Raw genomic sequence first — 24,307 nt, forward strand, 5'->3', positions numbered from 1 at the left:
TTGTCCTGCCAAAGAGAGCTGACTTTATTAAAAGTAGGGCTTGGGAAAAAAACATCCATGCCCAGGCATATTGTTTAAAATGATAGAGGTCTCATTTGCAAACAATCTGACAAAGCTAATGTTGCAGAAAGCAACGAAATGGCAGACTAGCCAGAAATTTATCAGGGAGATTCAGGGAAAGAGATAGGTAAATTAGACCCTACTAAGATTACACTCATGTCATCCAGAAAGCTGTATGCATGTACAAGGCTACATCTGCTCTGAAGAGAACACAGAAGGCCCTTGCATGCTACTTTTCCCTAGGTGAACACAAGATAGACTGACAAACTCCCTGAACTTTGAAAGCATTTCCCCAAGCCACACACAAGTCCAGTGACAAAAGGTGGAAGTCTGCTGGCTCAAGGTGTTTATCTAAAACCTCTGACCAATCATTGGCTGAAAGCTGAACTATGCTGATCCAGGGACAACCCCCCAGAAAGCAAGACTTAAAAAGACAGCTGTGCACAGTGACTCATGCTTATAATCCCAGCATTTGGGGAGGCCAAGATGGCAGGATCACATGAGCCCAAGAGTTAAAGACCAGCCTGGGCAACATGGTGAGACCCCATCTCCACAGTTTTAAAAATTAACCAGGTTTGGTGGCATGTGTCTGTAGTCCTAGCTACTTAGGACGCTGAGGTGGAGGGATCGCTTGAGTCCAGGAGTTCAAGGCTGCAGTAGTGAACCATGATCATGCCAATGCACTGCAGCCTGGGCAACAGAGTGAGATCCTTTCTCTGAAAAGAAAAAAAAAGAAAAACTGAGCAGTGACATCAGAGACTGTACACTGCTGAGGAAAACAGACTCCTCAGAATTAGTCCAGGCAAGTCAGTAAACAAACAAGTGCCAACAACAAGCTGAAAGCAAGGATCAGAAATCAGAGTTGCTACAGTATATTATCTAAATTGTCTAGTTTTCAACAAAAAGTTATGAGACATGCAAATATGAAAATGCGACTTACACAAAGGGGAAAAAGCAAGCAATATAAACTGTCTTTGAGGGGGCGCAAATGTTGGTTCTTAGTGAGAAAGACTTCAAAGTAGTTATTATAAATATGCTCAAAGAACTAAAGGAAAATTCTTTCCTTTTAATATTAAAGGAAATTATGATGGCAATGACTCATCAAGTAGAGTATATCAATAAACAGATCTAAATTATTAAGAAGTATCAAATAGAAATTCTGGAGTTGAGGCTGGGTGCGGTGGCTCACTCCTATAATCCCAGCACTTTTTGAGAGGCCAAGGCGGGCAGATCACCTGAGGTCAGGAATTAAAGACCAGCCTGGCTAACATGGTGAAACCCTGTCTCTACTAAAAATACAAAATTAGCCAGGCGTGGTGGCGCATACCTGTAATCCCAGCTACTCAGGAGGCTGAGGCTCAAGAATCACTTGAACCCGGGAGGTGGAGGTTGCAGTGAGCTGAGTTTGTACCATTGTACTCCAGCCTGGGCAACAAGAGTGAAACTCCATCTAAAAAAAAAAAAAAAAAAGCCTGGGCAACAGAGCAAGACTTCATCTCAAAGAAAAAAAAAAAAAAGAAAGAAAGAAATTCTGGAGTTGGAAAGTGTAGTAGTAACAAAAAGTTCACAGACTAAATGGCAGATAAGAGCTGACATAGGAACAAGAAAAATGAACAGAGTTTTGGGGACCTGTGGGACATCAGCACACATATTAACATAAATGTAATGAAAGTTTAGGAAAGAAAGAGGTTGAAGATACATTTTAAGAAATAATAGCCAAAAACTCTCACATTTGATGAAAAATGTTAATCTACATTGTCCAAGAAGCTCAGTGGACAAAGTAGGATAAACAGAAATCCATACCTAGTCACATTATAAACTGTTGAAAGACAGGGAATCATGAAAGCAGCAAGAAAGAGGATTCTTCACATGCAAAGGAACCACAGTAAGATTAACAGCTGACTTCTTTTGAAATCATGGAGGCCAGAAAGTTGTGGGATGACATATTAAAAACACTGAAAGAAAATGTAAAAGCAGATCGGGTGCTGTGGCTCACACCTGTAATCCCAGCACTTTGGGAGACTGAGGTGGGAGGATCACTTGAGCCCAGGAGTTTGAGGCTGCAGTGAGCTATGATCACACCACTGCACTCAAGCCTGGGTGACAGAGTGAGTCATTGTCTCTTTAAAAACAACGAAAATGTAAAAGCACCTGATTATTAGCAGATATTAATGTCTTTTAATTGTTTCCCTGATATTAACCTTCTTAACAAAGTTAAAATAGTAACAGGAATATAAAGAAACTCTTTGTTGTTTCTTTGTTGTCTCTTTCCATATAGTTCTTTATATATGGAAATGTAAGAATTTTCTTTAAAAGGGATCAAAAAACGAAAACTTCCTAGTGTAAAGTTTAAGATTCAAAGTGAAAATTCTTAAGAAAGAATCCTTGGTCTGGCCCGGGTCATCCCAGTGGCACATGTCTGTAGTCCTAGCTACTTGGGAGACTGAGGCGGGAGGATCCCTTGATCCCAGGAGTTCCAGCCCAGCCTAGGCAACATAATGAGACCTTCATCTCTAACATAAAAATAAAGAATCCGTGCTCTACTCTGATTTCCATAATGCTAATCAGTTCCCAGTTCCTGCAGAAAAATAATAACCAGCAATCTAGAAGACTATTTTCTATTAAGAAGTGATAAAGCAGACTTTATTTATATAAGGAAAATTCAGATTGGATTGACTTTTAAAACTGAATTATTTTGACAAGGTGCAGTGGCTCACACTGTAATTCCAACACTTGGGAAGGCAAAGGCAGGAGCATTGCTTGGTCCCAGGAGTTTGAGACCAACCTGGGCAATGTGGCAAAACTCTGTCTCTACCAAAAAAAGAAAAAAATTAGCCAACTGTGGTGGTGTGCACCTGTAGTCCCAGCTACTCAGGAAGCTGAGGTGGATGGTTGCTTGAACCCAGGAGGCAGAGATTGCAATGAACCGAGATTGCACCACTGCACTCCAGCCTGGGTGACAGAGCAAGACCCTGTCTCAAAAACAAACAACAAAAACTAAAGTATTTTATTAAGATGATAGGTTAAAATTTTTAACATTTTTTTATACTTGGAGTTTTCCAAGCCTTATTTCCATAGTCCCTAAATTGAACTATATCATTACAAATTAAGTGCCATCTATTATGATAATTTACTGCTATCACAACGGAGTTACATAACTCTTATGATAATAGGAGTTATACAGTGTATAATAAAAAAATTGAAAGCAGGTGACTCCAACTATTTAGGTAGCAATCAGTATTTCCCTGTAGTTCTCCTTGTCCCCAGGTCATCTGCAAGATAATATAAGTAAAGAGGCAATGAAATGTAGATACTAGGGGCAGAAGTTCATAGTCGTATAATGTGAATCCTGGCCCCACCACTTACTAGCTCTTATGGACTGAATGTTTATGTATCCCAACCCCAAATTGATATGTTGAAGCCCTATTCTGTTGTTACTGTACTTGAAGATAGGGCATTTATGGAGGTAATTAAGGTTAGATAAAGGCATAAGAGTGGGGCTCTGATCCAGTAGGGTTAGTGTCCTTATGAGAACAGACAGGAGAGAGCTCACTCTCTCTCTGCCATATGAGGACACAGTGAGAAGATGGATGTCTGCAAGCCAGAAGGAGGTTCCTCATGGGGAACCAAATTGGCTGGCACCTTGATCTGGGACTGCTGGCCTCCAGAAATGTGAGAAAATAAATTTCTGTTGTTTAATCCACTCCATTTATGGTATTTTAGTATGGCATCCTGAGATGACTAAAACACCAGCTTTGTGATGCTGGCAAGTTATTAAATCTCTCCAGGCCTCAGATTTCTCCTTCCTAAGATGGGATAATGCTGCCCACAAAATTGTGGGCTGTTGAATGGGATAGCATATGTAAAGAGCCATGCCTAGCACAGTATCTGGCATACAGTACAGTTCCTAAACAAAGACTCTTGTTTGTTACTGCTTGTACTTCAGCATTTTATACTTAGGGTTTCCACTCTTCTGCAGATGTCTGTCTTGTGTAGTAAGAGTATAAAATCACAAAGCATGGATTTCAGCCCTCTTTCATTGGGCTGGAATAGGCCCCATCTCTAGCAAGTGAGCCTGGTGGCAGCCTCACTTCCATGTCCCAACACAGCTTTGTTTCTCTCTGCTGATCACATAGGCAGAAATAACTCTTCTAAATTAACCAGAAAACAGTTTTTTGAAAAGTTACTTAAGTTGATGGTTAATGTTTTATCATTCATAATTAATATAATTTGATATAGGATGAGAGTGACCATATTACTTATTGTCACCGAATTACTCCTAAAAGAAGGTCTTGTATAAAATAACTGAAATTATGTAACATTTTGACCCACAAATTGATTTTATTATATTGCTAGCCCTAGAAAAATGGTTTCATTCAAAAAACACTTTCAAAAATGTTTTTAAATAAAACATGTACACATTAAAGCAAAATAAAAGTTACATCTTTATGTTAATCTTCTGAACATTAAGATTAATAAGCAGAATACTTAGTCTTGATACTTTTGCACTTTATTAATCTCATATCTGTATCCAACATTTTTCTGAAGAATATATAGTTTTTTCAATATGGTCTTGTTTTTCTTCTCTTTTTTCTTTTTCCTTTTTTTCAGACAGAGTCTTGCTTTGTTGCCCAGGCTGGAGTGCAATGGCACAATCTGGGCTCACCGCAACCTCCGCCTCCTGGGTTCAAGTGATTCTCTTGCCTCAGCCTCCTGAGTAGCTGGGATTACAGACATGTGCCACCATGCCCAGCTAATTTTGTATTTTTAGTAGAGATGGGTTTCTCCATGGTGGTCAGGCTGGTCTTGATGATGTCAGGTGATCCACCCACCTCGGCCTCCCAAAATGCTGGGATTACAGGTGTGAGCCACCATGTCCGGCTCCTTTTTTCTTTCTTTTTTTTTTTTTTTTTTTTAGTGACAGAATCTTGCTCTGTTGCTCAGGCCGGAGTACAGTAGTATAATGACAGCTCACTACAGCTTCAAGCTCCTGCCATGCTTGGCTAAGTTTTTTTTATTTTTTGCAAAGACAAGGTCTTACCATGTTGGCCAGGCTGGTCTTGAATTGCTGGCATCAAATGATCCTCCTGCCTCAGCCTCCCAAAGCACTGGTATTATAGGCATGAGCCACTGCATCTAGCCTCTTACTTTTATTTTCTTCATAAAAGTGCCTGCAATATGTTTCAGAATTGCATGTTATAATTAGTAAATTTGGAACTGTTGACATCTTCAATTGAGTGTCTGTAAACATGTAAAAAATTGACAAAATACTCTCTACTAAATGCTGAAGTATCTGGTAAACTAAGCTAAATGGAAGAGAGTCAATTCCATTTTTGAAAGATAAATTGTATATATATTTCAGCTGAAATATTTTCACAGGTATTGTCTCTGCTTTTGTCCAGAGTACCTTTCTTTGACAAGTTTGATATAAGAAAAAAACCTGTCGAAGCTGTCTCTATTTAGTATTCTATCTCTATTTATGATTCTTCTGAAATTTTTGCCAAGTTCTGTTACTTCAGAATCAAATCATTTCCAGTTAAAAATAGGAATTCCATCCAAGATTCTTTTCCCAAAAAGAAACAGAAGACATGTGACCAGGTGTGGTGGGTCACACCTGTAATCCCTGCACTCTTGAGAGGCTGAGACAGGTGGATCACTTGAGGTCAGGAGTTCGAGACCAGCCTGGCCAACTTGGTGAAACCACGTCTCTACTGAAAATTCAAAAATTTGCCATAGTGGCACGTGTCTGTGGTTCCAGCTACTCAGGAGGCTGAAGTGGGAGAATTACTTAAACCCAGGAGGTGGAGGTTGCAGTGAGCCAAGATCGTGCTACTGCACTCCAGCCTGGGTAGCAGAGTGAGACTCTATCTCAAAAAACATGAGGCCAGGTGCAATGGTTCATGCCTGTAATCCCAGCACTTTGGAAAGCTGAGGCGGTCAAATCACCTGAGGTAAGGAGTTCGAGACCAGTCTGGCCAACACGGTGGAACTTTTCTCAACCAAAACTACAAAAATTAGCCGGGCATGATGGAGGACACCTGTAGTCCCAGTTACTTGGGAGGCTGAGGCAGGAGAATGGCATGAACCCAGGAGGCAGAGCTTGCAGTGAGCTGAGATCCTGCCACCACACTCCAAGCCTGGACGACGGAGCGAGACTCCGTCTTAAAAACAAAACAGAACAAAACAAACCACCAAACTGTTATTTGTAGAAAATGCACGTACTTAGAAAATCTAAGATAGTTTACAAACTATTAAGAAAACTAGCCGGGCGCGGTGGCTCACACCTGTAATCCCATCACTTTGGGAGGCCGAGGCGGGCGGATCACGAGGTCAGGAGATCGAGACCATCCTGGCTAACATGGTGAAACCCTGTCTCTACTAAAAATACAAAAAATTAGCTGGGCATGGTGGTGCACGCCTGTAGTCCCAGCTACTCGGAGGCTGAGGCAGGAGAATGGCGTGAACCCAGGAGGCAGAGCTTGCAGTGAGCTGAGATCCTGCCACTGCACTCCAAGCCTGGGCGACAGAGCGAGACTCTGTCTTAAAAACAAAACAGAACAAAACAAAACACCAAACTGTTATTTGCAGAAAATGCATGTACTTAGAAAATCTAAGATAATTTACAAACTATTGAGAAAACTAGCTGGGCACGGTGGCTCATGCCTGTAATCCCAGCACTTTGGGAGGCCAAGGCGGGCGGATTACGAAGTCAGGAGATCGAGACCATCCTGGCTAACACGGTGAAACCCCGTCTCTACTAAAAAATACAAAAAATTAGCCGGGTGTGGTGGTGCACGCCTGTAGTCCCAGCTACTCAGAGGCTGAGGCAGGAGAATGGCATGAACCCGGGAGGCGGAGCTTACAGTGAGCCCAGATGGTGCCACTGCACTCCAGCCTGGGCGACAAAGCGAGACTCCGTCTCCAAAAACAAAAGAAAACTAACACATGAGTTTCACAGGGTATTAGATGTAATACAAGGTCAGTACACCATCAGTTACATTTCTATATACCAGCAATAAACAAAGACAAAGGTAATACTGCAATGCAGACAAGGGCAGGGGGGCGGGGTAGGTCTCTTCAGTAAATGGCGCTGGGACAATAAAACATTTCTGTGAGAGGAAAATATTTCAGAGCCCCTTATACCATTCACAGAAATCATTTTCAGATGGATAGCAGTTTATAAAATGTGAAACAGTAAAGCTTTTTTTTTTAATTTTGAGATGGAGTCTAGCTCTCACCAGGCTGGAGTGCAGTGGCATGATCTCGGCTCATTTTAACCTCTGCCTCCCCGGTTCAAGCGATTCTCCTGCCTCAGCCTCTCGAGTAGCTGGGACTACAGGTGCGCACCATCATGCCCTGCTAATTTGTGTATTTTTAGTAGAGACGGGGTTTCACCATGTTGGCCAGGATGGTCTCGATCTCTTGACCTCATGATGCACCCACCTTGGCCTCCCAAAAGTGCTGGGATTATAGGCATGAGCCACTGCACCCAGCCGAAACAGTAAAGCTTTTTAAAGGAAAATGAGAAGATCATTTTGTGACCTTGGAGTAGGCAAAAACTTGAACAGGACACAAAAGATGCTAAACTGTAAGTAAATGGATAAATAATGAATTATGGCAAAACCAAGAACTGTTTATCAAAAGACAGTATTAAGAGAATGTAAAGGCAACCTGAACAGTGGTGGAAAATGTTTTCTGGCAAAGGACTTACATAAAATATGTAGAGGCCAGGCGCAGTGGCTCACACCTGTAATCCCAACACTTTGGGAGGCCAAGGCAGGCAGATCACTTGAGTCCAGGAGTTCAAGACCAGCCTGGCCAATATGGCAAAACCCCATCTCTACAAAAAAACAAAAAAATTAGCCAGGTATGGTGGCACATACCTGTAATCCCAGCTACTCAGGAGGCTGAGGCAGGATAATTGCTTGAACCTGGGAGGCAGAGGTTTCAGTGAGCCGAGATCACGTCACTGCACGCCAGCCGGGGCAACAGAGCGAAACTCCATCTCAAAAAAAATGTGTGTGTGTGTGTATGTGCATAAAGAACTCTTACATTTCAGTGAGAAAGTATTTTCATTGAAAGAAAACACAGTACAACCTAAAAGAAATTGGCAAAAGACATTTAACAGGCAGTTCACAAACAGGCTATACAAATGAAAAGGATTCAACTTTATTGGGTCATCAGAAAAATAATTATCAAAACTACAGTACTACCACACAGTCATCAGAATGGTTAAAATGAAAAAGACAATATCAAACATTGACAAGAATGTAGAGCAGCAGTTGGTGTGTTGGTTGTGTAAGATTGGCACAACATTTGGAAAACTGGCTGTAAATACGCAAGCTGCGCATGCACACACACACACACACACACACATGCATATGTATGTATATAATATAAACCGTGATCTAGCAGTTCTACTCCAAGGCATGACGGCAACAGGAGTGAATATGCATATTCATCACAAATATGTACTAGGACATTTGTAACAGTATTATTAGTAATAGCTAGAAATTGTAAACTGCGCAAATGGCCATTAACAGTGAAATTTATAAAGTGCATGGTCACACAAATACAATGAGAATGAAAAGCTACAACTAACACCAATATGTGTGAGTTCCTCAAAAATATTGAGGGTACAGAACAGGCCAGTTATTGTGCCTTAACTCTTGTAATCCCAGTACTTTGGGAGGCCAAGGCAGGAGGGTTATTTCAGGCCAGGAGTTCAAGAGCCTGAAATTTTAAAATCTCAAAAATTTAAAAAAATTTGACTGTGCACAGTGGCTCATGCCTGTAATCTCAGCACTTTGGGAGGCTGAGGCAGGCAGATCACAAGGTCAGGAGTTGGAGACCAGCTTGGCCAGTATGGTGAAACCCTGTCTCAACTAAAAATACAAAAATTAGCTGGGTATGGTGGTGGGTTTCTGTAGTCCAAGCTACTTGGGATGCTGAGGCAGGAGAATCGCTTGAACCCGGCAGGCAGAGGTTGCAGTGAGCTGAGATTGTGCCACTGCACTCCAGCCTGGGTGACAGAGCTAGACTCCACCAAAAAAAAAAAAAAAAATTTTTTTTTAAATTAGCCAGGCATGGCGGCACACATTTGTAGTCCTAGTTACTTGGGAGGTTAAGGTAGGTGGGTCTCTTGAGCTTGGGTGGTCAAGGCTGCAGTGAGCCATGATTGTGCCATTGCATTTCAGCCTGGGCGACAGACTGTCTCAAAAAAATAAATAATTTTATAAATAGCACATGTTATATGAATAGATTTATGTAAAAGTACAAAGTTGGGTAAAACCAATATATGCTTCTTTACCCCCCATTTATTTATTTCTATAGAAAGTAAACAAGAGGCAAAATTAAGCAAAACGCCTCTTGGTAATAAATAATAGGAAAGCCATAAGTAGTATTCACAAAATTATGGATAGTGGTCACCTCTAGGAACAAGAGGGAAACAGGGTAGAGCAGCACAGAAACTGAAATGCCCAAGGTCTATTCATCGTTAACACATGCTTTAGAAGTAAGGGTTATGGTGCCCTCTTGGATGGAGGGGGCTAATTACTGGAATGGAGCAGGAGACTTCCGGGATGCTGATACTGTTTTGTGTCTTCATGTGGTTCTAGTTATGTGGGCAAGTTCAATTTGTGAAAATTCATCAAGCTGGGTTTAGGACAGTGCAGTCCTGTAGAATTAATATACAAGCCATATACTGTAATTTAAATTTTTCTAGGAAAAAATAAAATTTTCTAGAAGCCCATTTTAAAAGTTAGAAAAAGAAACAAGTGTGATTTTTACATTTTATTTAACCCAGTATACCCAAAAGTATTATTTGAACATATAACCAATATAAAAATTTATTGAGATATATTATTTTAGTAATGAATATTTGAAATTCAGGAGGTATAGTCTACTTCGCTTCTCAACTCAGATTAATCTTTTTTTCTTTTTTGAGACAAGGTCTCGCTATACCACAAACTCCTGGGCTCAACTGATCATCCCGCCTCAGCCTGGTACTAGAGGTGTGTGCCACTGTACCCAATAGACTATTCATATTTCAAGTGTGCAGTAGTTATCTGTGGTATGTGGCTGTCATATTGGACAGCATAGCGTTAAGATACATGTACTTTTTTGTATGTATAAAATACTTAAAATATTTCAAAGGTTTTTCTATAGATGAAGATATTTCTGAGTACAGTTATTTTTTTTTTTTTTTTTTTTTTTTTTTTTGGAGACGGAGTCTCGCTCTGTCACCCAGCCTGGAGTGCAGTGGCCGGATCTCAGCTCACTGCAAGCTCCGCCTCCCGGGTTTTCGCCATTCTCCTGCCTCAGCCTCCCGAGTAGCTGGGACTATAGGCGCCCGCCACCTCGCCCGGCTATTTTTTTTTGTATTTTTTAGTAGAGACGGGGTTTCACTGTGTTAGCCAGGATGGTCTCGATCTCCTGACCTCGTGATCCACCCGTCTCGGCCTCCCAAAGTGCTGGGATTACAGGCTTGAGCCACCGCGCCCGGCCCTGAGTACAGTTATAAAGATTCAAATTTAAATTGTATTTTCATCTTTTAGTGTCTTTAAGTTTGAATGTGTTCTTTACACACTTGGTTGTTTTTTGATTGTTTTTGAGATGGAGTCTTTTTCCATTTCCTAAACTGGAGTGCAGTGGCACAATCTCAGCTCACTGCAACCTCCGGCTCCTGGGTTCAAGCCATTCTCCTGCCTCAGCCTCACGAATAACTCAGATTACAGGCACCCTCCATCACGCCCAGCTAACTTTTGTATTTTTAGTAGAGACAGGGTTTCACCGTGTTGGCCACACTGGTCTCGAACTCCTGACCTCAGGGTGATCCGCCACACTTGGTTTTTTAATATAATTCTCTAAAAACTTGAAAAACATGAAAATTTTGGTACTTCACCATTGAGTAATCAGAGATTTCCAACTAATTTTAAATAAAATGTTACTACAAAGACTCATTTACCAAAAGAAGGTCAATATTATTGTAGGAACTAGGTTGTTTAGCATAGTTCTTCAGAGACTCAAGTTTTTTTAAAATCCAGTGTGTACTGTCATGAGATTATTTTTTTAATTCATCGTTAGCTTTGTCACAATTCTACAGTTCAGTTACTTTAACTATGGATATATAAAGATATTTGTTAAGTTATATAAACTATAACTTTTTTTTTTTTTTTTTTTTTGAGAGGGAGTCTTGCTCTGTCGCCCAGGCTGGAGTGCAGTGGCGTGATCTCGGCTCACTGCAAGCTCCACCTCCTGGGTTCACGCCATTGTCCTGCCTCAGCCTCCCCAGTAGCTGGGACTACAGGCGCCTGCCACCACGCCCAGCTAATTTTTTGTATTTTTGGTAGAGACGGGGTTTCACCGTGTTAGTCAGGATGGTCTTGATCTCCTGACCTCATGATTCACCTGCCTCAGCCTCCCAAAGTGCTGGGATTACAGGTGTGAGCCACCATGCCTGGCCTATATAAACTATAACTTCTAAATGATAGAATATTTCATTTCTTTGGATGCAGTTATAAATTACATGTGTACCACTACTAGTTCCTAGTAAATTTCTAATTCAATGAGAATGTTATTTTTTATACAGTGTGTTCCACCAACATTTGTATTATCAATGTAAGCCAATAATTTTATCTTCATTGTGGTACTTTTTAAATGACTTTGTTTTGGCAATCACAAAATGATATTTCACCTTCAGTATAATGACCCTGCAAAGTTTTATTTGATTCCATGATTGAATTAGAAAAATTGAACCATTATTGGAATTGATGAATTTTCTATTTGAAGTACCTGATGACACTCCTGTAAACAATTAGTGTCTTTTTGTTTGCAAGGTTTTTCTGTTCATGAAGCAACATATAAACAGCTTTACTTTTTACATATGCAAAAAAATGTGGGTGAAATTAATTTGGAAGAGTCATTTAAGTGAAAAGTTAGGCTCTACAGATTGATACGTTAAATGTACCATTTGCAGCTGCACATACTGATTGTCTTTTATGTAAATACTGATGCTTCTTCAGCAGATTTATTTCTTTTGGTTTTCATGTGATCAGTGATATCATTCTGGTCCCCAAAGAGAATAGTAAAGGTCGATATTTTGTGCAAATGAGATGTTCATCGTCAACTTTCTTGGAAACAAATTTGATTCTTAATTTTTTAATTAAGCATGAACTTCTAGTTTTTAACCTCTGCTGCAGAAAGGTAAGTGTTACCAAACTGTAAAATATATATAGTTGTAGATTTAGACAATAAATAAAGACACAATTTAAATACAGTGAAGAGAGAATTAGTACAACAAGAGTGGTCAGAATATTTTGTGTATGCTCTATGACAGAACTGCTAAGCCTTTATTTTCCACGTGGATTTCATTTACACCCAACCATGTTTTATGATGACCCCACCTGGCTACATTGTGCAGATTGTGGTATAGACTTTGGAATAACAGACTAGTAGTATAACAAGTGGCTGGTGGGGACAGGAGAATTGAAAACCTTATCCCACCCGAACCTGAATGGAGTTAGTTGTTCCTAGCCATTTGAGCCTACTTTGTGGGTGAGCACGTGGTTTTTATTAGCAGATGCCCTTTATGCTGTCCTTGAAAGGGAGGTATTAGATTGCAGCAGGAAAGGATCAGGATAATACTGATAATTGCTGATTGTCTTTCCATTTTACCGTTTCTTAAAGTGTGAATTCTGTTCACTGCACATACATCTCACTTGTCATTAGAAAATACCAAGACAAGCTGGTCACGGTGGCTTATGCCTGTGATCCGAGCATTTTGGGAGGTGGAGGCAGGAGAATCACTTGATACCAGGAGTTCAAGACCAGCCTGGGCAACACAGCAAAACCCCATCTCTATATAAAAAATTTTAAAAATTAGCTCTGGTGGCACACACCTGTAGTCCCTGCTACTTGGGAGCCTGAGGCAGGCGGATCACTTGAGCCTGGGAGGTTGAGGCTGCAATGAGCTGTGATCATGCCACTGCACTCCAGCCTGAACTTAAGAGCGAGACCCTTTCTCTAAAAAAAAGAGGAAAGAAAAGATCAAAACAGAAGATGGGGCCGGGTGCGGTGGCTCAAGCCTGTAATCCCAGCACTTTGGGAGGCCGAGACGGGCGGATCACGAGGTCAGGAGATCGAGACCATCCTGGCTAACACAGTGAAACCCCGTCTCTACTAAAAACACAAAAAACTAGCCGGGCGAGGTGGCGGGCGCCTGTAGTCCCCGCTACTCGGGAGGCTGAGGCAGGAGAATGGCGTAAACCCGGGAGGCGGAGCTTGCAGTGAGCTGAGATCCGGCCACTGCACTCCAGCCCGGGCGACAGAGCAAGACTCCGTCTCAAAAAAAAAAAAAAAAAAAAAGAAGATGGAACAAGAAAGTGAGGGCTACCAAATATCTCCTGGCTTATTTTGCTGCAAATATTAATAATAATACTTTTTATTCTTTTTTTGAAATGGAGTTTCGCTCTTGTTGCCCAGGCTGGAGTGCAATGGTGTGATCTCAGCTCACTGCAGCCTCCGCCTCCTGGGTTCAAGTGATTCTTCTGCCTCAGCCTCCCGAGTAGCTGGGATTACAGGGGCCTGCCACCATGCCTGGGCAATTTTTTGTATTTGTTTTTAGTAGAGACGGGGTTCACCATGTTGGCCAGGCTGGTTTCTTGAACTCCCAACCTCAAGTGATCCACCGGCCTTGGCCTCCCAAAGTGCTTGAGCTTACAGGTGTGAGCCACCACGCCAGGCCCACAGTTTTTTCCTGTCATGAGCACATGTGTCCCAGTTGATACCTAAGTGTATAGAAAGCCCTGGGAAATTGGGAACAGCATTATTTTGTGGATACCTCTGGCTTATATAGTATGTCATGAAAATATAGTAGGTCCGTGTCATGATGTTCAGTCAAATATTTGAATTACATCTTTCCATTCTGTTTACGTTATAGACATTGTCACTGAAAATTTGGAGTATTAGAAAACCCCACTGACAGTGACAAATAAAGGATTTATCACACAGAACAAGATATCCAGCAGTACACAGTCCAGGCCTGGTATAGCACTTAATTATGTTATCAAGTGGCCCGAGGCCTTTCTTTTTTTGACCCTGACATGATACAAGGTCTCTTAGTCTTGCTGCTGTAGCATGCTCACTGTGTGACTATGTCCTCATTATTATGTTTGCAAGATGGCTGCTGCATCTCTGAGCACTGCATCAGTTCCTAAGAAGGTAGAATGGTGAAATGTCTCAAACTTTCTTGGAAGCCCCATTAGGTGACTTATGTTTCTGTGTCATTGGCTACAACTGAGTTACGTGGCACCCCTTGCTGCAGTGAATCTAGGAAAGTGAGTAGTATTGATGACTTTTCTGGTATTGTTTTGGATCTTTTAGTTTCTTCAAGTGTACCATCAAAAATCCTAGTATTCTGACCAGGCGCAGTGGCTCACGCCTGTAAGCCCAGGATTTTGGGAGGCAAAGACAGGCAAATCACTTGAGGTCAGGAGTTCAAGACCAGCCGGCCATGGTGGCGCACACCTGTAGTCCCAGCTACTCGGGAGGCTGAGGCAAGAGAATTGCTTGAACTTGCGTGGTTGCAGTGAGCAGAGAACACACCGCTGCACTCCAGCCCCGGCAACAGAGTGAGACTCTGTCTCAGAAAAAAAAAAATCTAGTTTTCAGAAGTGTGTGACGGCAAAGGCCAAGCATCCTAGGCTGTACACAGTAAGGGAGCTCTTTTAAGTTGGGGGCATTGTGGTCAGATTGTGCTTTAAAGGCATACTCCGATGACTGTGTGGTAGATTGGGTTGAGGGGTGACCATATGGAAGCAAGGAGAGACTGTTGAGGAGACTTTTGCAATGGTCTAAGTGAGATTTTTAGGGGCCTGAACTAGGAAACTTTTTATAGGAATGAAGAGGAGACTGAAGATTCCAAAATATGTAGGACATCAAGTGGGTAGGACTCAGTGGTTGGTTGACTGTAGAGACAAGGAGAGAGTGAAGAAGAGTCAAAGAGGATGGCTCAGGTTTCTAGCAGAAAAAAAAAAAATGGTGCCACCAACAGAGACCAAAAATGAGTAGAGGAGAAAGTTTAAGTTGGTTACCTTTTTAGACACAATGAGTCCTGAGGTATATGGGTTTCTTTCATGTGCGGATCTTTAGCCATTAACTGGGAAAAGACAGATTTGTTATATGTTAACAAATATATTTTCCTTAATAATTTCCCTTGAGATTTTTATTTGCTTTTTGTTGTCCAGAAGTTGCCAACATTTGTGTAGTCAGTGCTGTTCATCTTCATTTATATTTCCGGCTTTAGTTCATAGAGCGTTTCTTTTCCCCAAATGATAGAAGTATTTACCACATTTTTTTCTTGTTCTTCTCTGCCTTAAATGTTGTATTGATCAGGATTTTATTTTGATGAGTAGGATTAAGTAAGTAAAGAAAACGGAAGAGCATTTTCAATTGTTAGAATATGATTAACATGACTTCGTTTCCAAGGTGTAGTACAAAATATGAAATACTGAATTTTTCTTTTAAAAGTACCTCTGACATTTTTTTTTTTAATGCTGTTGATGTTTCAGAAATACTCTGCTGTTTGTTTCTGTCAGAATTAAAAAGGCTGGACAAGGCGGCTTGTACCTGTAATCCCAGCACTTAGGGAGGCCGAGACGAGGATCTCTTGAGGCCAGGAGTTTGACACCAGCCTGGTCAACATAGCAAGACCCAGTATCTACAAAAACTAAAAAAAAAAATTAACCAGGCACAGTGGTGCTTGCCTGTATTCCCAGCTGCTTGGGAGGCTGAGGCAGGAGAATTGGTGTAATGGGGTTAAGCCTTGGATTTTCAGGTTGCGGTGAGCCGTGATTCCACCACTGCACTTGTACTCCAGCCTGAGTAACAGAGTGGTATGCTGTTTTTTGTTTGTTTGTTTTTATTTTCTTTTCCTTTTTTTTGAGACGGGGTTTCGCTCTTGTTGCCTAGGCTGGAGTGCAGTGGCGCAATATTGGCACACGGCAACCTCCACCTCCCGGGTTTTAAGCTATTCTCCTGCCTCAGCCTCCCAAGTAGCTGGGTTTACAAGCATGCGCCACAACATCCAGTTAATTACTGTATTTTTAGTAGAGATGGGGTTTCACCATGTCGGTCAGGCTGGTCTCAAACTCCTGACCTCAAGTGATCTGCCCGCCTTGGCCTCCCAAAGTGCTGGGATTACAGGCATGAGCCATTGTGCCCAGCCGCTGTTTCAGGGAAAAAAAAAAACAACCCAGATCTTGTATTTTTTTAATAAATCAAAATTAAAATAGGTATTTCATGTATTCTGACAGCAGGAGGATGCATTAGCACAACAGGCCTTTGAAGAGGCTCGGAGAAGGACACGCGAATTTGAAGATAGAGACAGGTCTCATCGGGAGGAAATGGAGGTGAGAGTTTCACAGCTGCTGGCAGTAACTGGTTAGTACTTTCCCCCAAACTCTCAGGCTGTGTTTGTGATGTTTGTGCATAATGCTTTTTAATGGTTTAATTTTGTCTTTTCTTTTTAAAAAGTTGTACTCTCTGACTTTGTATTTATTACATGTAATTGCTGTAAAGAAATTTATTCTAATTTTAAGGTTGTACATCAATTCCTCATTCATTGATCTTCATAAAAATCATTTACTATAATAAGGTATATTTTCTCTTAATTAATTTACCCAAAATCTCACCTATTTTTTTGTCTTGTTTTTCAAATTATTTGTAAAAACTAGCTTATGTTAACATAGATTGCATATTTTTAGAACGTTATTAAAACTCTTTGGAGTAATATTACTTTCCATTTTCCTATGAATATTTATCTTGATTTTGTAGCTATAATTGTCGGTCATTTGTTTGATTTTTAAAGGAAAATTTAATATTTTCAAACTGTTCAAAGAACGGAATTAACAAACTTTCTTTTAACCTTTCAGTTGGAAAAAATACGGAAACAGAAATCAACATTAACAAATCTGTAACTTCCTTTGCTGGTTTACTTAGGACAAATTTTTTTAAAAAATAATAATAAATCTATAGCTGAATGAATTTTATTGTAAAGGCTAACATCCTTACAACTGCAGTTTGGTCAAAAAATAAAACTTCGAGCCTGAGCAACTCTGTCTGTATAAAAAGTAAGAAAATTACCTGGGTGTGGTGGCACATGCCTGTAGCTTTAGTCACTTGGTAGGCCAAGGTAGGAGAATCACTTGAGCCATGGAGTTTGAGGTTACAGTGAGCAGTAATTGTGCCCCTGTATTCCAGCCTGGATGACAGAGTGAGATCCTGCCTCTAGAAAATAAATAAATAAAACATAAAGAAAATTTTGACAGCTACCCTAGCAGCCCCTTCCATATATACATCTAATCATGACTTTCTCATGATTTCTGCTCAAAAGTAATCATTATTTCGATTTTTTTTTTTTCTTTTTTTTTTTTTTTGAGATGGAATCTTCCTTTGTCGCCCAGGCTGGACTATAGTGGCGTGATCTCGGCTCACTGCAGCCTCTACCTCCCAGGTTCAAGTGATTCTCTTGCGTCAGCATCCTGAATAGCTGGGATTACAGGTGCACACCACCACGCCCAGCTAATTTGTGTATTTTTAGTAGAGGCAGGGTTTCACCATGTTGGTCAGGCTGGTCTCGGACTCCTGACCTCATGATCCACCTGCCTGGGCCTCCCAGAGTGCTGGGATTACAGGCATGAGCCACTGCGTCCAGCCCATTATTTAAATTTTTTTTTTTTTTTTTTGAGACGGAGTCTCCCTCTGTCGCCCAGGCTGGAGTGCAGTGGCGAGATCTCAGCTCACTGCAAGCTGTGCCTCCTGGGTTCACGCCATTCTCCTGCCTCAGCCTCCAGAGTAGGTGGGACTACAGGCGCTTGCCACCATGCCCAGCTAATTTTTTGTATTTTTAGTAGAGATGGGGTTTCACCGTGTTAGCCAAGATGGTCTCGATCTCCTGACCTCATGATTCGCCCACCTCGGCCTCCCAAAGTGCTGCGATTACAGGCATGAGCCACCGCGGCTGGCCTATTTCAATTTTTATAGTTATTTTGTTTGTTTGTTTGTTTGTTTATTTTGATACGGAGTCTTGCTCTGTCACCTAGGCTGGAGTGCAGTGGCCGGATCTCAGCTCACTGCAAGCTCCGCCTCCCGGGTTTACACCTATTCTCCTGCCTCAGCCTTCCGAGTAGCTGGGACTACAGGCGCCCGCCACCTCTGCCGGCTAGTTTTTTGTATTTTTTAGTAGAGACGAGGTTTCACCGGGTTAGCCAGGATGGTCTCGATCTCCTGACCTCGTGATCCGCCCGTCTCGGCCTCCCAAAGTGCTGGGATTACACGCTTGAGCCACCATGCCCGGCCTATAGTTAATTTCTTGTATTTCTTTAGTTTTAGTACCCATTGAAGTTTAGTCTTGCTCAGTTTTTAAATTTGATCTTTTTTCCCCCGCTTTTTTAAATCTACCATGTTGGTTTCTGAATTTTGATGTGTCTTTTAATTGACAATGGAATTTTAACCTTTTTTACACAAAATTGTACCCTGCTTTAAGCAGACCTCAATTATAAAAATTAATATTCAAAGTATATACAAACTGTTCAGAAATACAGATTTTCTTTAAAAAGTATATTCTAGGGCCAGGTGCCATAGCTCACACTTGTAATCCCAGCACTTTGGGAGGCTGAGGCGGGAGGATTGCTTGAGGCTGGGAGTTTGAGACCATCTTGGACAAAATAGCAAGCTCCCATCTTTGCAAAATATAAAAAATTAGCCAGCTTAGTGGCACATGCCTGTCGTCCTAGCTACTCAGGAGGCTGAGGCAGGAGGGTAGCTTGAGCCTAGGAACTTAAGGCCGCAGGAGCTATGATCATGCCACTGTACTTCAGCCTGGATGACAGAGCAGAACTACCTCAAAAAAAAAAAAAAAAAAAAAAAAAGGCTGGGCGCGGTGGCTCACGCCTGTAATCCCAGCACTTTGGGAGGCTGAGATGGGTGGATCACGAGGTCAGGAGATCGAGACCATCATGGCTAACACGGTGAAACTCCGTCTCTACTAAAAAATACAAAAAACTAGCCAGGCGAGGCGGCGGGCGCCTGTGGTCCCAGCTACTCCGAAGGCTGAGGCAGGAGAATAGGTGTAAACCCAGGAGGCGGAGCTTGCAGTGAGCTGAGATCCGGCCACTGCACTCCAGCCTGGGCCACAGAGTGAGACTCCGTCTCAAAAAAAAAAAAAAAAAAGTATATTCTAGCAAAAATAATCAAGATAAGAACTAATGTGTTTGAAGAAGAATGTCAGATGTTACTGTATATTATGCTTCAAGTTTATAAACTTTGTATCAACATGAACATTTCAAACAAGAAGAAATAGAAAAAGCACACATTCATCTTTGGTAATCAAAACACATTAAAATATAATTACAGTACATCAACTAAATAGAACCATTTCCAGGTGTTAAAAATCAATATTATGTACCTAAGATTGTTAAATTCATGTCCTACATACTTTTGGAATCTACAGATAGTAGAATAGTGGTTGCCAGGGGAAATGGGGGTTAGTTATTTAAAGGATATAGAGTTTCAGTTTTGCAAGATGAAAAGAGTTCTAGTTGGTTGCACAACAGTGTGAATGTACCTAACACTACTGAATGTCTGCTTTAAAAATGGCTAAGATGGTAAGTTTTATGATACGTATATTTTACCACTTTTTTAAAGTTTTAAAGTCAGTGTTACATAATGAAGAAAATTTGTGGGTTTTTTCCTAGCACAAAATTATATGTACACTATTATTTAAATTAAGGTGTGTGTGTGTGTGGACAGACAGTGGCTAAGAGCCCAGACTCTACAGCCAGACAGAAGTCTGAATCTGGCTCTGTCATTTACTTTGTCAGCTTGGACAGCTTACTTCACTTTTCTATGACTGAGATTCCTCATCTACAGAATAGGTGTAATAATCCTGCCTGTCATATGGTCATTGTGAGGATTTTAAATGAGTAGATACATGTGAAACCACTTTGAGTATGTGCCACTGACTAGGTGTCGTGCTATTATTATTGTTAATATTATTTAAAGTACTACATAAAATTTCTGGTTGTGTGTTAAAATATATTTACTAAGAATACATTTAAAAATCAAGCCTATTTAGTGTTTAGTGTATGAAATAAATTTTGTGTGTGTGTGTGTATGTGTGATGGAGTCTCACTCTGTCGCCCAGGCTGGAGTGCAGTGGCACAATGTCGGCTCACCGCAACCTCTGCCTCCCGGGTTCAAGCGATTATCCTGCCTCAGTCTCCTGAGTAGCTGGGATTACAGGTTCCCGCCACCACACCTGGCTAATTTTTGTATTTTTAGTAGAGACGAGGTTTCAACATGTTGGCCAGGCTGGTCTCAAACTCCTGACCTCAGGTGATCTACCTGCCTCAGCCTCCCAAAGTGCTGGAATTACAGGAGTGAGCTGCCATGCCCAGCCTTGAAATAAAAGTATCTTTTTTTGCGGGGGGGAGATAGGGTCTCACTCTGTTGGCCAGGCTGGAGTGCAGTGGTGTGAACATGACTCACTGTAGCCTCAACCTCCTGGGCTCAAGCGGTTCTCCCTCCTTGACCTCCCAAAGTGCTGGGATTACGGGTGTGAACCACTGCACACAGCCTAAAATTTAGTATCTTTTAGTGATTGCTAGATCTCTTTGTCAGTGAGTGAGTTAATCTAATGGGCTGATAGCAGCTGAGGATGTCCCCAAGAATACTTGTTAGCTAAGGGAAGAAAATGGAGGGATATATGTGATATATTTGTTTTCTTTGATGCTGTTATAATTCTTGTGATTTTCATATGTGAATACAAGACTTCCACACCATGCCCTTTCATTCTATATCTGTAAAATTTAGAAGCTTTAAAATGTATAATATACATTTTTTATAATTCTGAACCTTTTTGCTCATGCCATTTGTTCCCTGATGTAGAATGTTCTTTTCTGTCCGTCAAGGCCCAACCTGAATGTTGTCGTTAAATGTCAGACCTTTCCTCAGTCTTCTTAATCATAATCATAAAGCCCTTCCACTCTGTAGCACTTTTTAGTTCTACTACAACATGTTGAAACAATTATAAACATTAGTGCCCTCCACTTTATGGCAATCCCATGAGATGGCGCCCCTGATTTTTGTGTCTTCCACATTACCTACCACAATGCTTTGTACACTGCTTAGTTGTTCATTGTATATCTTCAAAAAACAGCCCCTATCCTGACTGTCTGAAAACTAGAATTATAGGAGAGCCTGCTAGGATAGTTCAAGTAGATAATACATATTGATGGTGTCAGGAAAGATTCTAAATATAATCTGTTGGTTTATATTAACTAGTTAAGTAAAGTAATGAACCCCAAGTGTGTTGGGCTGTATTCTGCATTAGGGACTGAGAAATATATAGATTAAAATGCATTGTTTCTATCTTTGATCAACTCTCAGTCTTGAGGGAAAATGATGGATAAACAGATCATTGCAGTGTACTTTTGCAACCACCGTACATAATGGAGGTTCAAAAAGGGGACAGCGGCAGTGTAGAGGAAGCTTAAGTCTGCCTCTGCTTGGGAGATTCACAGGATAGTACATTTAGAGGGATTTGAAGGAAGAATGTGTTTTGCCAGCTAGACAAGTTGGGGAAAGCATTCTGGGCAGGACAAACAGTGTATGCAAAGGCATGGAGGAGTAAGAGAGCCTGCCAAGTCAGAGAGTGTGATTGGTCAGTATTTCTGGACCAAGGTAACATGGCCTTAAATGAATATAGGAATCATTTTCTAAAAAGTGCTCTTCAGCTGTATTATATTTGGAGATTAACTATTTGACAATTAATGGAACAACTATTGAAAGCTTTTGTATATATTTTGCTTTACGTAAAACTCTAGATTAATTGACTAAGAATTGTCTATTCTAAATTACGGTGGCTCACACCTTTAATCTCAGCACCTTGGGAGGCTGAGGGAGGATTGCTTGAGCCCAGGAGTTCAAGACCAGCCTGGGCAACATAGCAAGACTTTGTCTTTACAAAAAATTTAAAAACTAGCTGGGCATGGTAGCGTGTGCCTGTGTTCCCAGCTACTTGGGAGGCTAGGTGGGAGGATCGCTTGAGCCCAGGAGGTCAAGGCTGTAGTGAACTATGACTGTGACACTGCACTCCAGCCTGGGAAACAGGTCAAGACCCTGTCTCCCCGACCCCACAAAAAAAAATTAAATAAATACATGGTTAATTTGATTTTTCTAATTTAAAATGTTGGAAGTATATTTTGGTATGTGAATTTATATGTATATATGAACAGAAATATAGTCTGTTGATAGAAATGTCACATAATTTCTTGCTCAGATAGATTGTTTCTACTTGTTTTTTGGTCAGTGATTGAGAGCATGGGCTTTGTAGTCAGGCCTAGTTGAGATTCCTGCTCCATCACTTGCCTCGAGCCCTAATTTTCTCACAGAAATTGAGTATTAAATGGGAAAATGCTTGTAAAGCACTTAGTATGATGGTTGGTATGTGTATGCCTACAGTAAATAATAGCTCTAAAGTACTTCTTTAGCACTAAAAGCTCCACCATAATGCTGGTTCCAGTTAATTGAATTATTCGGCTAACAAGAACATCCTTTCAGTTCTCTGAAGTGTTTCAGAGCACTTTCCCTGCATTATGACCTAGAGCATAGAGAAAACAGTTACATTTTCATCAATGATTTAAGATCCTGTAGTCCCTTATGGCAGTAATTTAAAACATCAGTTCTTGTAGAGAACTGTCATCTAGAAAATTGGGCTGGAATCTGACTCCAGCGCATGCACTGGCAATCACATAGTGGAATTTGGGGTTTGTGTGTCTTTTGGCACTTTGTGTGTATGTATTTTGCTTCTCTTTTTTTTCCATCCATAAAAAATTCCTAATGTCAGCTTATTTTCTTGCAGTTTACCTTTTTTTCCCTAAAAAGAGAATATCAGAGAAAAATGTTATTTCCCCTCTGTAATTCAGATATCTTTAGAGATTCAAACATCATCTAATCTAACATTATTACCGTTGATGAAACTGAGAATCTCCAAAAAATTAATTGACTTGCTCTCCCTCAAATATTTGGTTAATGGAAGAAAAAGTGAGTATTTCAACCGGTTTCCTAACCAAGAGGCCTGCACAAATGCAGCTTAGTGCTGGCAAATTAATTTCCACACCACCCATAAAGATGCTTAAGCCGAAAAATAAAATCTGCCAGGAGGGATTAAGAACCGTTTTGCCTGGAATAGAAAAGGCTGAGGCAGAAAAGAATAATAATGGTTCTAGTGGGTGGTCCTCATGCCTGGCTGGAGAGGAGGGCCAGAGAACAGTGGTAACTCATGGGTGGTAGCAACTCAGTAAACGGCCTGTGGAAGCTTGAGATCCTGGCAGCACAGAGGCTTAGGGATGTCCTCCACTGTTTGGATAACCTCTGAGGCCTCCAGCCCTGCCATTCTAAACTTGTAACAGTGGTGCTCCTGAGTATTTAATCTATGTGTAAGGTTAAGATTACTAAGAGGGGGAAGCAGAACTCCAAGTGGTTGGTGGCCCAAGGGGTTTTAATTTTCACCAGTGTCTTTTAACCTGAAACTAATTCTAAAATTCCTTGAGCATGCTTCCATTTCACCATGTGTAAAATTTAGAAAGTTTTCAATCCTTCATGATAGGATTTGGTGTTTTCTTTTTCTCATTTTTCTGGAAAAGCCTATTTCAGTAGTACAATATTTTCGTTACCTTTCAGAGGTAATGGCAGATTATCATTAATTTGAAATGAGAAACTATAGTGAAATGCAGAAGCATTGTTTATGTTAGTAACCTTTACCAAATACTCTTAAATCACTGATATACATTAAAATGATATACACAAGGTACAGAATACTGTGTATAATATCTTACTCTCTGGGTATTTTTCTTACTCCTTGGGTGATTTTTGTTTGAATGTGCATAGTCATTCTCTAGTAGGATATGTAAGAAACTGGAACTAGAAACTATAGGGGAGAACCAGATATCTGGGGGGCAAAATAAGCAAGTTATTATTTTTCACTGTATATCTTCTATACTTTTTGAATTTTGTATCATTAATTACCTATTTAGAAAAAACAGAATTTGCTTTTAGTATTACACAGAATAATGAAAACAGAAGATTCTAGACTTTGCTATCTCTATTCTCTGGCATATAGGCTGTTTTTATGTGAAACCCTTCCTTCATTTGAAATTGTATACAGAGCCCCACTGTATAAAATAGT

General features: G+C 40.7%; 1 protein-coding gene across 4 annotated transcripts in view; it reads left to right on the plus strand.

The window, feature by feature from the left end:
- The window catches only part of CBFB (core-binding factor subunit beta), a 79,616-nt gene that overhangs the window by 43,055 nt on the left and 12,254 nt on the right, over positions 1-24,307 (plus strand). For 2 of the 4 annotated variants that reach the window (XM_007994064.3, XM_007994062.3), the window contains one exon: positions 16,374-16,469. In XM_007994064.3, coding sequence (XP_007992255.1) covers positions 16,374-16,469 — 96 coding nt within the window. Of the gene's footprint in view, positions 1-16,373; positions 16,501-24,307 lie in introns of all 4 variants that reach the window. The other 2 variants (XM_007994063.3, XM_038008372.2) reach the window with 1 other exon arrangement.

The sequence above is a fragment of the Chlorocebus sabaeus genome, chromosome 5, assembly GCF_047675955.1.
Source record: "Chlorocebus sabaeus isolate Y175 chromosome 5, mChlSab1.0.hap1, whole genome shotgun sequence".
NCBI classification, from domain to species: domain Eukaryota; kingdom Metazoa; phylum Chordata; class Mammalia; order Primates; family Cercopithecidae; genus Chlorocebus; species Chlorocebus sabaeus.